At 46.5% G+C, this 15,630-nt stretch overlaps 1 protein-coding gene across 1 annotated transcript in view; it reads right to left on the bottom strand.

Moving 5' to 3' along the window:
- The window catches only part of DOCK3 (dedicator of cytokinesis 3), a 377,696-nt gene that overhangs the window by 157,580 nt on the left and 204,486 nt on the right, over positions 1–15,630 (bottom strand). Inside the window, 5 exon segments of the mRNA XM_068252991.1 lie at positions 3,169–3,293; positions 4,775–4,900; positions 7,535–7,623; positions 10,115–10,262; positions 11,154–11,214. Of these exon segments, the coding sequence (XP_068109092.1) occupies positions 3,169–3,293; positions 4,775–4,900; positions 7,535–7,623; positions 10,115–10,262; positions 11,154–11,214 (549 nt within the window).

Raw genomic sequence — 15,630 nt, forward strand, 5'->3', positions numbered from 1 at the left:
ATACTGGGACATATACCCCTGCCTACATATACTGGGACATATCCCCCTGGCTACATATACTGGGACATATACCCCCTGCCTACATATACTGGGACATATACCCCTGCCTACATATACTGGGACATATACCCCTGCCTACATATACTGGGACATATACCCCTGCCTACATATACTGGGACATATACCCCCTGCCTACATATACTGGGACATATCCCCCTGGCTACATATACTGGGACATATCCCCCTGCCTACATATACTGGGACATATACTGGGACATATACCCCTGCCTACATATACTGGGACATATCCCCCTGGCTACATATACCCCCTGCCTACATATACTGGGACATATACCCCTGCCTACATATACTGGGACATATACCCCTGCCTACATATACTGGGACATATCCCCCTGCCTACATATATTGGGACATATCCCCTGGCTACATATACTGGGACATATACCCCCTGCCTACATATACTGGGACATATCCCCCTGGCTACATATACTGGGACATATCCCCCTGGCTACATATACTGGGACATATACCCCTGCCTACATATACTGGGACATATACCCCTGCCTACATATACTGGGACATATCCCCCTGGCTACATATACTGGGACATATCCCCCTGGCTACATATACTGGGACATATACCCCCTGCCTACATATACTGGGACATATACCCCTGCCTACATATACTGAGACATATCCCCCTGGCTACATATACTGGGACATATCCCCCTGGCTACATATACTGGGACATATACCCCTGCCTACATATACTGGGACATATACCCCTGCCTACATATACTGGGGACATATACCCCTGCCTACATATACTGGGCACATATACCCCTGCCTACATATACTGGGCACATATACCCCTGGCTACCTGTTCTGGGGACATCTCTACCCCTGGCTACCAGTTCTGGGGACATCTATACCGCTGGCCACCTATTCTGGGGACACCTATAGACCTGGGGCTACCTATTTTTGGGGAACCACTGCTGTCAGATTGAGTGTATTTTGGGGAACTGCTGCCAGGTGAGAGGTGTCTACATATTAAGGGGGCATTCTGCCTATTTATGTGAAAAGCTGTCTATTTATGTGCCTCATGACTGCTGAATTTGTCTTGTTGCGGGCCTCATGGTTACTGACTTTGTCTTGTTGGGGGCCTCATGATTTGTTGGGGGCCTCAAGATTGCTGAATTTGTCTTGTTGGGGGCCTCAAGATTGCTGAATTTGTCTTGTTGGGGGCCTCATGATTGCTGAATTTGTCTTGTTGGGGGCCTCATGATTGCTGAGTTGGTCATGTTGGGGGCCTCATGATTGCTGAATTTGTCTTGTTCGGGGTCACATGATTGCTAACTGCGAGACTATGGAAAAAGCTGAATCATCATCATATGAGACAATATCATTAAACCTACTTTTTCCGCTTTTTAAAACAGAAAATGAAACTGGGAGGTTCTAAAAAAAAATGAATAATTTTTTCAGGAGTACGATGGATGAAATTGTTTATCTTCACAGTTTATTTTCAACTTAATTTTCCATAATGTTCATGTATGAGTTAAAACGTTTGTATTTAGTTTAAATTGCTGTTGGCACTTTGTGATAGTAAAGTGACTTTGCAGTTTGGACACTCGACCTCCAAAAGGTTCGCCACCACTGTCCTAATCTAATGTCCCACCATTGCTTAGTTCATGTAAACTTGTCTCCACCCACGACCACACCCACATTCTGGTTCATGACCACACCCATTCTTCGGCGCGTAGCTCCATTTTTACGCGCGCCACACAACACCAACCCAGATATGAGGCGCTACGCGCGCCGCCCCGCTTTTTGCTCCCCACTTTTTGCCCCCCCCCTGGAAATTTTTCTGCGGACGCCCATGTTGCCACGCACTGTGTGGGCATGGTACTTTCACTGGCATTTGACGAATATGTTCCAAGGAGAGCTATTTCATGGGATAAAAAGATAAGGGGCCATATTTAGAAACGTTTGGTAAAGTTGCCGTGCGTAGAGAGAGCACAGCAATTTTATCATTGCTTACGCTTACAAAAGTAGTGCACGTTGCTCCATTAGCGTAGCCCACGCTTCCTGGGCAACATGAGCGTTGTTAGAGTAACTCGTGCTATACAAGTAGCGTAACGCATGTTACCCTAGCAGCCTGTCTTATCAGTGTAAGTAACAGTAAAACTGCCGTGCACCCCCAGTACATGGCAACTTTACCTAACTTTTGTGAACAAGAACAAATAAATCATGAGTGAAGCATAGCTCCCAACTGTCCCTCTTTTAGAAGGACAGTCCCTCTTTGGCAGCCCTGTCCGTCTGTCCCTCTTTCCTCCTCATTTGTCCCTCTTTCTATGTAAATATATACATTTCTCTGCTAAAAAATGTTTGATTGACTCTAAACTTCATTCGCATCCTTTAAATTACTAATTTTAAAATGTTAATATGAAGGAAAATAAACCAGGATAGAAAGGATCAGTGCGATTTGAATTATAAAACAAAATTTTTCTTATGAAATCTTTATGGCATGCGTGGATAGGGGTGTGATGGGGCATGATCAGGGGTGTGGCAAGGGCGTGGCTTAAGTGTCCCTCTTTCTCATCTCAAAAAGTCGGAAGTTATGATGAAGACATTTTAGGAGAGATGAGTCATAAGTAAAAACAGATAAGGGGCCTCATGCACTAAACTCTGGTAAAGTTGTCATTCCCGGGGAGCATACGGCAATTTTAACGTTACTAGCGCAGGGGGAAAACTGTCAGTTATCCCGTGCATTACCATAGCAGTGCACACGTTAACTCGGTAACGCGTGTGTGGCGCTGATGGTTGAACTTTACCAGAGTTTAGTGCATCAGGCCCAAGGGGAGAAATTGTGAAATTATATGTAAGTTGAGACAATTCGTTAAATCAGTTTTGAGAATTAATCACTTTGTCATTTAAAATCACCATTTCATGGTCTCATGGTTAAAAATCAGCCAAATGAAACTGAAAGTGACCTGAGCCCTGTCCAATTTGCCCCTTTAGGTGCATTTTTGTCTGCGGTTTACGACAGCTCTTTACACTTAATTATAGGAAAACAGGTCATGCTAATTTATCAGACACAGGTGATAGGGAGCAAATAAAACCATTTAGAAAGAGAATTCTTGTTCTCACCCTCAAGCTCTCGCCATCTGCATACAAAACATGCATAGTGACTTCGATGTTCTTCTGGACGCTCTTCCCTCCTCTCTCAAACTCGCCCCTCTCCAGCGTCACATAAAGATCATTGCGGACGTCCCCTACAGCAGAAATGATGCGTTAGCATGTGAAATAAAAGTGCACCTCTGCACAGCAGAGAAAGGCCTGGAGACACATCATTCTCAAACACCTGCAGAACATCACGGCCCTGTGGAGCAGAACTAATCTGCAGAGCGATAAACCTTACAGCGATGTCCAGCACTCATGCACAGATGACAGCACCCAAAACCCACATCCCATAGAGAGCACAGGTCTGCACAGCCTTCATCAGCCATCAGGAGGTGTGACATTCTGCACAGCACCCTCATTCAAAGCATATCGGAGGCCAAGCAAGGCAAGTGGGAGGGACTTACACTCTGCAATCACTATCTCTGAGGCATAATATTTAATGGAATTTAAAGAATAACTTTAGCAAAAAGGGGGTAAAAAAAAACATTGCAAAGTGAGAAGTTAAAAAATAGAAGAGAGAGAGATCAAGAAATGATATACACCCTGTAATTTGTTCATAACGTTTGATCCACAATCAGCCTGCATGTAATCAACTTTACTGCTGGCAGACATGAAAAAACAGCACCAACTGCCATTATTTATAACAACACCCCCTAACAATGCGATAGGCTAAAAGATAGGTTCTTTTTATAGATATACATATGGACGGAGGGAGATACCGGTTGCCTGGCAGTTGGAAACAGCTGTAATTTCCCACAATGCAATAAGGCTCCCACGGTGTGATGTCAGTACCTAGGTGCTGACATCACACTGTGGGAGGGGTTTCACCACAATATCAGCCTTACAGATCCTTCCTGAAGATCTATTAGAGAAAAGGTAATGATTTCTCATGAGAAATGGGGTATCAGCTACTGATTGGGATGAAGTTCAATCCTGGGTTACAGCAACTCTTTAATGATAATGGATTGAAATGAGAAGGGAAAGGGACAAGAGAAAGAGTGGGAATAGGAAATATATTTGTATACACTTAGAAAATACCTTTAATACTGATACATAGTGAATAGTGACGGCAGAACTGCTTGAGGGAGAAATGGTCCCCATTCACCAAGCAACCACAAGTCCCAGCATGACTCCTGTTTACAATGATATTTTTAGTTCCTCTGCTGCTGCAGGGCTGCACATCTTTGCATTGAACTTCTTATCACAGACTGGAGGGTTGATATACTGTTGCAGGACCGTTTTAAAGGGTAGGCAAAAAGGCAGCTGCCTAGGACAGAACTAAAGATATAAGCCCACATGTTCTAATCCCTGATGTGAATTGCTGCTGAAAAAGATGAAAGTCCTGGATGTGAGCTTGACCCCATCTATTTTCCTAATTTTTTTTTTATGATAGATGGAGAAGAAAGTGGAGCTGAAGCATGATTGGCTCAGAGTTGTGGAAAGCCCCTTACAAGAAACTACCCAAGCTGCTATTAAACATTAAATGCAGAGATATTGTGGTACAACAGCAACAGTCTATACCACGTAAGAAAGATACATATCTGAAAGCGTTATATAGGGCTCCACTTCCTACCTGGCATGATGACATCAGGAAAGCCCAGTTTGCGAGTGACAGCAGCACCTCTGTTAAACAAGATTTGGTTTTCCCTTCGGATCTGTTCCATGTCACCCCGCAGGAGCTGCAGAGACACAATAAGCCCTGCACAGAGGAGAGAGAATTGCATTAATACCTTCACAGTGGCAGAGTTCCTGTATGGGGTCCTGTATGTGCTGGAGGGGTGCAGGAAGGATATGGGGTCCTGTATGTGCTGGAGGGGTGCAGGAAGGATATGGGGTCCTGTATGTGCTGGAGGGGTGCAGGAAGGATATGGGGTCCTGTATGTGCTGGAGGGGTGCAGGAAGGATATAGGGTCCTGTATGTGCTGGAGGGGTGCAGGAAGGATATGGGGTCCTGTATGTGCTGGAGGGGTGCAGGAAGGATATGGGGTCCTGTATGTGCTGGAGGGGTGCAGGAAGGATATGGGGTCCTGTATGTGCTGGAGAAGTGCAGGAAGGATATGGGGTCCTCTATGTGCTGGTGGAGTGCAGGAAGGATATGGGGTCCTGTATGTGCTGGAGGGGTGCAGGAAGGATATGGGGTCCTGTATGTGCTGGAGGGGTGCAGGAAGGATATGGGGTCCTCTATGTGCTGAAGGGGTGCAGGAAGGATATGGGGTCCTCTATGTGCTGGAGGGGTGCAGGAAGGATATGGGGTCCTGTATGTGCTGGAGGGGTGCCGGAAGGATATGGGGTCCTGTATGTGCTGGAGGGGTGCAGGAAGGATATGGGGTCCTCTATGTGCTGAAGGGGTGCAGGCAGGATATGGTGTCCTGTATGTGCTGGAGGGGTGCTGGTAGGCTATGGGGTCTTGTATGTGCAGAAAGGATAGCGGACCCAGTATGTGCTGGAGGGGTGCAGGAAGGATATGGGGTCCTGTATGTGCTGGAGGAGTGCAGGAAGGATATGGTGTCCTGTATGTGCTGGAGGGGTGCAGGAAGGATATGGGGTCCGGTATGTGCTGGAGAAGTGCAGGAAGGATATGGGGTCCTCTATGTGCTGGTGGAGTGCAGGAAGGATATGGTGTCCTGTATGTGCTGGAGGGGTGCAGGAAGGATATGGTGTCCTGTATGTGCTGGAGGGGTGCAGGCAGGATATGGTGTCCTGTATGTGCTGGAGGGGTGCTGGTAGGCTATGGGGTCCTGTATGTGCAGGAAGGATAGCGGGCCCAGTATGTGCTGGAGGGGTGCAGGAAGGATATGGGGTCCTGTATGTGCTGGAAGGGTTGTAAAAATATGATAATGGCAAGAATATAGCTATTTAGGAAGTTAATTCAGGGGAACCTGAAGTGAGATGATATGAAGACTGCCATATTTATTTCATTTCAACCACTTAAGTACCAGCCAGTGGCCCCTTAAGGACCAGAGACTTTATTATGCAAAAACAGGGCTCACCAAAAGTGATGATGGTGAGCTCTGTTTTCGTATCAGAAAGTCTCTGTTTGGACCCGTCACTCTCGTTGTGTACTCCTAACCCTGTGATCACTGTGAGGCAAAGTTATTGGCTCACAGTGATCACAGGGTCAGGAGCCAATGAAATCGGCTCCTGACCGGCTCATGGAGCTCTGCTGTCACGGCAACGGCAGAGCGAGTGGGCTGCAGCCACAGAAGAGCGGCACAATCGGTGGTAACGTGCAATGCGGAAATAGGAATCTACGCCCTGGCAGGGATAACAGGTCCCACACAGGGTGTAGATTTCCATCAGCTACATCCGTAAGCTGTTAAACAATACCAGTTGTCTGTCAGTCCTACTGATCTCTTTAGCTGTAGTAGTGTCTGGATCACACACCTGAAAACAGCATGCAGCTAATTGGGTCAAACTTGGGTCAGAACAGATCTGCATGCTTGTTCAGGGTCTGTGGTTTAAAGTATTAAGGTGCCCACTAATGATACAATCTGGTTTGTACAATTTTACCACTGCATAATAATAATATATAATAACAATGTACTATATGGGACTACCTAAAATATTTATCCAAAGTATATTACAATCGGTTTACCCGTCTACTACATAGATTTGGTAAGATTGCACAATGAAGATTGTATCATTAGTGGGCACCTTAAAGGATACCTGAAGTGACATGTGACATGATTAGATAGACATGTGTATGTACAGTGCCTAGCACACAAATAACTATGCTGTGTTCTTTTTTTTCTTTCTCTGCCTGAAATAGTTAAATATAAGGTATGGAAGTGGCTGACTCAGTCCTGACTCAGACAGGAAGTGACTACAGTGTGACCATCACTGATAAGAAATTCCAACTATAAAACACTTTCCTAGCAGAAAATGGCCTCTGACAGTAAGTAAGAGATAAAAAGGGGAATTTCTTATCAGTGAGGGTCACACTGTAGTCACTTCCTGTCTGAGTCAGGACTGAGTCAGCCACTTACATACCTGATATTTAACTCTTTCAGGCATAGAAAGAAAAAAAGGAACACAGCATAGTTATTTGTGTGATAGACAATGTACATACTGATGAGATGTCTATCTCATCATGTTACATGTCACTTTGGGTATCCTTTAAGAGGTAGAGGATCAGCAGGACAGCCAGGCAATTTGCATTGCATTTAAAATGAAATAAATATCTCAGCCTCCACATCCTTCTTACTGCAGGTGTGTTTTAACCTACTCTTCACCAAAACTTGTTGAAATTGTAAAAGGTTTAACATGTAGGTCACACATAGAGTTTCTTCCACCAAACAGCCTGTGCATCTTGAATGCTAGAGAGACTTTTTACCATAGTTGGAGCTGGGTGTGGAGTATTTGGTGCTGGTTTTGCGGATGATGTTCTCATGGACCTGGTACCACTCATTTTCATTATTACACCTGTAAATAAAAATGATATGGAGTTGCAATGACATTCTACACCAATATGTATCAGCTTTGTGTATAACAAAGGTAGAGGACATATCTTAGGACCAGTAATGAGTGAAACGGTTACAGTCATGGCTGGATTTCCCATAAGGCACTGTAGACACGTGCTTGCCTACAGGCGCCTAATGATGGAAAGGCGGCTCACGTCCCTCCCAGTCTGTCTTCCTCCCTCCTTTTCTGTACAGAGTCCTGATGAGAGTGTAAATCAGAGGTTACTCACCCAGCTCTCATTCCATCAATGAGATCTCCCTTCAGTCAGGGGCAGCTCTAGCTACTTAATACTGAGGGTACCTCTGGCTACCTAATACCAAGGGGCACCTGTAGCTACCTAAATGCGGCAGGGGAAGTAGGAGAGAGGTGACAGCTGGGCCAGCTAGCACACTTCCAGTGCAGTAAGGCTGGAGTTTGTAGGTCCATGGAGAGCGAGCCTAAGGTACCAGGACATCTGTGCCTATAGGCTCCTGTGCTGAAAATCCAGGCCTGCTTACAGTCCACTTCACTGCTCCCCTCCTACAGTTCACAGCAAGCTGCTAGTTCAAATTCCTTTTAACCATATAAAAATTACCTATTTGGATTTATTTTTAGTATCCCCCAATTTCACAGTATAAAGATAGATTACCGTAACCATTGTGCTATAAAAGAGAGCAATTGAAGGCTTAGAAGTCAGCAAGTTAACTCTGCAGTTCACTCTACAGAGGGCGGCTTTCCACTGAAATAAAGGGCAAAGTATTTGAAAACTGATATCGTATGTGGTACTCATACTGTAATATTGGAGGATACTAAAAAATGTAAATAGGTAATTTTCATAGGGTTAAAAGGAATTTGATCTGGTAGCTCTCTAGTGGAGTGAACTGTAACTGATCCCCTTTTTTGGTTACTGCTGGCTTGTTTGCATCATCAAGGCCAGTTCAAGTAACAATGGACAGAGTAGAGGGTGAACAGTCACCCTGGAAAAAAAAAAAAAACAGACACTGGGAGCCCAAATCGTGCAGCACGTCACAAATGATAGAAGAAACGAAAAAATATTAACAGAGGGTACTCACAAAGGGAGGTTGCAAAGGGGCAACCAACCACTGCACGCAGGTGGAGACAAACCTGACTCCACTTGGGGGTCCAGGCTAGCCGGAGATGGTCGCACTTTTTTGAGAAAAAGGTCCCAGGAGCTCGTAAAGGGGATAGGTATTCCCTACCCTGAGCCGGGTTATACAATGCACAACAGGATAAAAAGGCGCCCAGAGAATGATAAAGTGAATTAAAAACAATAAAATAAATAAAGTTTAAGGTGGCTTACCACAATGGAAACAATTTTATATAAAATGAACTTTAATAGCACTGGCAACGCGAACGCGTTTCGTGGGTCTCTGCCCACTTCCTCAGGCCAAATAAAGTGCCTCACTGTTTAAAGAGCCAAAGCTTTGAGCGCCTTAATTGTCGACCTACTGTTGTGCTAGTAACAATGGGGCACCCAAACCCCCTACCCCAACCAAAAACCTGCACTAGGGGCCCCCTGTTACAGCCTAATCCCCCCCCAGGGCCCCTGAGCCAGCTGACGCATACCCCCCCCCCCTCCCCACCAAATCAACCATGCTCTCTGGAAATTGTCAAGGTCTATGGCAGAGTCGAACTCCTCTGTCAGTCTGTGGCTCCATGCACTCCCTGTCTACATTCTTGCAGGGGAGCCTCTCCTCTATGACTCGGGAGCATGTCATTACATGAAAATATGCTGCAAGGTCATGCAGGAATGGTGCCCCTGCGAGGATAAAGATGGAGGCGCATGGAGCCACAGACTGACAGAGGAGCATACACGCCAGGACAGGTGAGATGCTACTCTGCTGAAGACAGTTATTGGCCTCAATTCACTAAGATCATGCTGGAGATAATAAGGCAAGAGAAAACTTACCACCACACAGTGAGAGAGTTATCTTACCTCTTCATTCCTTAAGTTACCTCCTGTGTAGTTAAGTTACCTCATGAATAGTTAAGTTACCTCCTCTGTAGTTATTATGTAGAATTCTGGAGTTATTTTAAGGATTGAAGAGTTAACGTTAGAGATCTCACCTTAACTTAAAGACAGAAGAGTTAAGTTTAGGTTTGCCTGAGGTAAAATGTTTCCTAAATACTACATGCCTTATCACCATGGTGATAACTATAGAAACATTATTAAATACAGGAGATAAGCTTAGTGAATTGAGGCCATTGCAGGGCCCGAGGAGCACAGCTAAGTTGGAGGGGACACACCTTGGGGGCACCTACAGGCTGTGAGGAAATTGCCCCCTTTGCCTCCATGCCCTGAGCATCATGCAGACACAGGATTGCTCGATGGGTACTGCATACATGTCGTGAGAAGAAAGCATGTGCCTCCTATGTTATTCATAGGCAGAGCCTGTATGAGCTTCGTATATGCTCCATCCAGGTCTCATATGGCCGGATTCCATGTACTCACGTGTAAACCTTCAGAACAAAATCCTTCTCGTCTCGTTGTTCGCACAGTGCAGGCAGCACCTCCCCAAGGCTGAGAACTGCGCAGCCATATGGCCGCCGGTAATGGATGTGCGGGGGGCCTTTGCGAGAGTCATTTAACAGCATACGGCCTATAAGGTAAGCACAGAATGAATATCAAGAGCATTTCAAGGGATGTTTAACAGCAGTGGATTTCTAATTGGGGGTCAATGAAAACAACACTTTCGTGACTGAAGGCTTTAGAGAAACTGATATGAGGTGTAGCTCATGAAGCTCTAGAGAAAAACTCTGATACCGGTCACCGCCCCCCCCCTCTCTTGGTCCCCCATACTTTTCTCCTTGCCAAACCTACCCATGCCTGGTCTGAAATACTATGCTCCCTGTCACCCCAAAGCTTCGAGGCTCTACACTGTGCCTAGTGTCATAACTACAATTCATGGGCCCTCCCAGGGAAACTTTGATGGGGCCCCAATGTTCACACCCTTTCCCTTGCCTCCCCTTGGTGCACCTTCACAGCCTTGTTGTCCATCTCGCAAGGGTCATAATGATCTTCACACCCATAACAAGTGAAGCCACAAAAACTCCTGATCTGAAGTATAGTCTTCTGTATTGGAGGGAGGGAAGGTTAGTAGTTGGGGTCCCCCATAGCTCTAGGACCACCCTACGATCGCAGGTGCTGTTTCCCTCTAGTTACCACCCTGAGTCTGTGCCCCCTTCCAGCTACCCGCACTTCTGTCTGATAACCCATACTGTGCCCACAATTCAACCACACCTCCATGGACTCTTGCATAGGGCATTCCATAAATCTCCTGCTATACCTCTTGCACACATGATTCCTCCCATCTGCTATAAATGCCTATACTGTCACCCATGTATAGACTCCACCTACTACAGTCTCTGGTCATCAGTCATTCACTTTTGTATTCAGGCAATGAAGTTAGCAGGAAGTGAAGACACCAGGTATTGTGACTGTGGGTGAAATAAGAGTCAGTAGTGAGGTATAGGCACTGTGATCAACTTACCTATCCTGATGACGTGAACAGCAAGATGGAGATCTCGCTTTACATCTTTACTGCTCAAATCCTGGAGGAAGATACAAAAAATTAAATCACTGCATACTTCAGTTGTTGGTAGATCATGGAGTGTTCAACTACCGATTGCTTTCTCCACAAAGTCATTAGATAAAACTAATAAACCTGATGCACAAATAGCGCAGCGCTAATAGCTGCTCCCCTGACATTAACTGCAGTGCGCCACTTGCGCACACCAAATTTACAAGCCATTCGCGCATCAGGTCCTTAATGCCCTATCTTGCATTGGTCATCTTTATGACTGGCAACAGGTCACTGATGCTGTTCATTTGTAGTGTAGCCAAACTAATACAGGACATATGATCAGAATGATCATGTGATAGATTTGTAGGACTCTGATCAGTGATCACATGTCCTATAACCACTTAACGACCAGCTAACGCCGATAGGCGGCGCCTGGTCGTTAGTGGTATAGCATGTTTCCATGCCAGTTCACGAAGGGTGTCTCCGTGAACAGTGTGCGAGCCTCCGATCGCGGCTCGCACACGTAATGTAAACACGCGGGGAAGAAATCCCCGCTGTTTACATCATACGGCGCTGCTGCGTAAGGCGCTGCTGTGTAAGGCAGATCGGTGATCCCCGGCCTCTGATTGGTCAGGGATCGCCGGCATATGATAGGCTGAAGCCTATCCTACAATGCGCAGGACGGATATCCGTCCTGCGCCACCTAGGGAAAGGAGGGGAGGGAGGTAAGCGGGGAGAGGGCGGAAAACGCTGCGGAGGGGGGCTTTGAGGAGCCCCCGCTACTCACTAATGGCCGGCGGCGATCAGACCCCCCCAGCAGGACATCCCCCTAGTGGGGAAAAAAGGGGGAAGAAGTCTGATCGCCCTGGTGTAATCCTGATCGGTGCAGCGGGCTGTCAAGCGTACATGTCTAATTCATCTATATACTCATTAATCATAAAATTGCAGTAAAAGCTCTCACAGAAGGGAGCCAATGCTAAGCACCTCATGCCCCTTGTGTGTAGAGACCGCACTCACTTCTATCTCATAGATCACAGTCCAATGAAAAGGGTAGTCTCACCGATATAAAGGCTGCGTATTCTCCTGGGTTGCAATGTGGGCTGCATACACAGTATGTAGACCAATGGCCGTCAACACAGAGGATTGATTCCAATCAGTCAGATCATATTGGACACCCTCCTTAGAGATAAAACGCTGCCAAACACCATTCACTTTGCACCAGGGCCAGGGGTGCTCGGATACCCCTTTTTAAAATCCGAATTGATTCGGATCCGGATACCCAGATATCCGGATCCGAACGTTCTGATATACGCAGATATCCAAACGCATTATCCGAGATATCCGGATAGAAAACCGGAAGTGGCCTTTAAATTGCTTATAAAACTTTTTTTTAGGGTAAATGAGACATGCAGCATCATGTTTTTTTTTTTTTTAAAGAGAAACACTAATTGATTATGTGGGGACTTCAAATACAAAAAAAAAAAAAAAAAAAAAAAGACTGTAAATTAACATCAGGACTAGGTTCCAGACAGTGGTCGTGCAGCCCACATTGGGCTTGATTCACAAAGCGGTGCTAACTGTTAGCACGCCTGTGAAAACCCCCTTAGCACGTCTAAACAAGCTTTTCGCGCATAAAACTTTGCGCGCGCAAAACTTTATGCGCATAAAACTTTACGCGCGTACTGCACAGAGCGCAGGGCGCTCCGTGCGAAGTGCCCATTAAAGCCTATGGGACTTAGCGCACGTAAAACTTTGTGCGCGTAAAACTTTGCGTGCGCAAAGTTAGCGCGCGATCTGATTGAGAAATCCGGTGCTAACCTACTTAGCACCCTGGTTAGCGCGTCTAAAGACTTTAGACGTGCTAAGTAGGTTAGCACCGCTTTGTGAATCAAGCCCATTGTGTCCAAAGTCCAACCGCACAACTGGGACATCACAGTTTTCAGCTCAGACATCTCAAAAAAAGTAGAGCTATTGTAGTGACGTAATAGCTGGTGGCAGTGGCAGTGGCAGGCTATTGCAGTGGAGTAATAGCTGGTGGTAGTGGCAGACTGGCAGTGGCAGCAGAAGATATAGTTCTGTGTGGACCCTGGTGGTGTGGTAGGTACCACAGACAGGAGCAGCAGGAGGAGTAGGTAGATGCAGCTATTGTAGTGGCGTAGTAGCTGGTAGCAGTGGCAGAATATATAGTTCTGTGTGGACCCTGGTGGTGTGGTGGGTACCACAGACAGGAGCAGCAGGAGGAGTAGGTAGATGCAGCTACTGTAGTGGCATAGTAGCTGGTGGCAGAAGATATAGTTCTGTGTGGACCCTGGTGGTGGTGGGTACCACAGACAGCAGCAGCAGCAGGAGTAGGTAGATGCAGCTTTTGTAGTGGCGTAATAGTTGGTGGCAGTGGCAGACCGGCAGCAGAAGATATAGTTCTGTGTGGACCCTGGTGGTGGTGGGTACCACAGACAGCAGCAGCAGGAGGAGTAGGTAGATGCAGCTATTGTAGTGGCGTAATAGTTGGTGGTAGTGGCAGACTGGCAGCAGAAGATATAGTTCTGTGTGGACCCTGGTTGTCAACACAGAGGATTGATTCCAATCAGTCAGATCATATTGGACACCCTCCTTAGAGATAAAACGCTGCCAAACACCATTAACTTTGCACCAGGGCCAGGGGTGCTCGGATACCCCTTTTTAAAATCCGAATTGATTCGGATCCGGATACCCAGATATCCGGATCCGAACGTTCTGATATACGCAGATATCCAAACGCATTATCCGAGATATCCGGATAGAAAACCGGAAGTGGCCTTTAAATTGCTTATAAAACTTTTTTTAGGGTAAATGAGACATGCAGCATCATGTTTTTTTTTTTTTTTTAAAGAGAAACACTAATTGATTATGTGGGGACTTCAAATACAAAAAAAAAAAAAAAAAGACTGTAAATTAACATCAGGACTAGGTTCCAGACAGTGGTCGTGCAGCCCACATTGTGTCCAAAGTCCAACCGCACAACTGGGACATCACAGTTTTCAGCTCAGACATCTCAAAAAAAGTAGAGCTATTGTAGTGACGTAATAGCTGGTGGCAGTGGCAGGCTATTGCAGTGGAGTAATAGCTGGTGGTAGTGGCAGACTGGCAGTGGCAGCAGAAGATATAGTTCTGTGTGGACCCTGGTGGTGGTGGGTACCACAGACAGCAGCAGCAGCAGGAGTAGGTAGATGCAGCTTTTGTAGTGGCGTAATAGTTGGTGGCAGTGGCAGACCGGCAGCAGAAGATATAGTTCTGTGTGGACCCTGGTGGTGGTGGGTACCACAGACAGCAGCAGCAGGAGGAGTAGGTAGATGCAGCTATTGTAGTGGCGTAATAGTTGGTGGTAGTGGCAGACTGGCAGCAGAAGATATAGTTCTGTGTGGACCCTGGTGATGGTGGGTACCACAGACGGCAGCAGCAGGAGGAGTAGGTAGATGCAACTATTGTAGTGGCGTAATAGCTAGTAGTGGCAGCAGAAGATATAGTTCTGTGTGGACCCTGGTGGTGGTGGGTACCACAGACAGCAGCAGCAGGAGGAGTAGGTAGATGCAACTATTGTAGTGGCGTAATAGCTAGTAGTGGCAGCAGAAGATATAGTTCTGTGTGGACCCTGGTGGTGGTGGGTACCGCAGACAGCAGCAGCAGGAAAAGTAGGTAGATGCAGCTATTGTAGTGGCGTAAAAGCTGATGGCAGTGGCAGACTGGCAGCAGAAGATATAGTTCTGTGTGGACCCTGGTGGTGGTGGGTACCACAGACAGGAGCAGCAGGAGGAGTAGATAGATGCAGCTATTGTAGTGGCGTAATAGCTGGTGGCAGTGGCAGACTGGTAGCAGAAGATATAGTTCTGTGTGGACCCTGGTGGTGGTGGGTACCACAGACAGGAGCAGCAGGAGGAGTAGGTAGATGCAACTATTGTAGTGGCGTAATAGCTGGTAGTGGCAGCAGAAGATATAGTGTAGGTCTGTGTGGACCCTGGTGGTGGTGGGTACCACAGACAGCAGCAGCAGGAGGAGTAGGTAGATGCACCCTGGCGGTGGGAGCAACACAGGCAGCAGGAGACAGGAGGAGGAGAAGGAGTGTAACGTGTGGCAGGTAGCATAGATATTCCACCATGGCAACTAGTGTTGGTACAACGGCACAGTTACAACATTACAAAGGAGAGGTTCCAGGAAGCGGTCGTACTGCCGCAGTTGGGATCTCCCCACAACTCGGACAGCACAGTTATCAGCCCAGACACCTCCAAAAAAATTACACAGTAATTGTGTTTAGATCAGGCGTGGGCAAACTTGGCCCTCCAGCTATTGAGGAACTACAAGTCCCACAATGCATTGCAGGAGTCTGACAGCCACAGTAATGACTCATAAAGGCAAATGCATGGTGGGATTTGTAGTTCCTTAACAGCTGGAGGGCCACATTTGCCCATGC

The sequence above is a fragment of the Hyperolius riggenbachi genome, chromosome 9, assembly GCF_040937935.1.
Source record: "Hyperolius riggenbachi isolate aHypRig1 chromosome 9, aHypRig1.pri, whole genome shotgun sequence".
In the NCBI taxonomy this organism is placed as follows: domain Eukaryota; kingdom Metazoa; phylum Chordata; class Amphibia; order Anura; family Hyperoliidae; genus Hyperolius; species Hyperolius riggenbachi.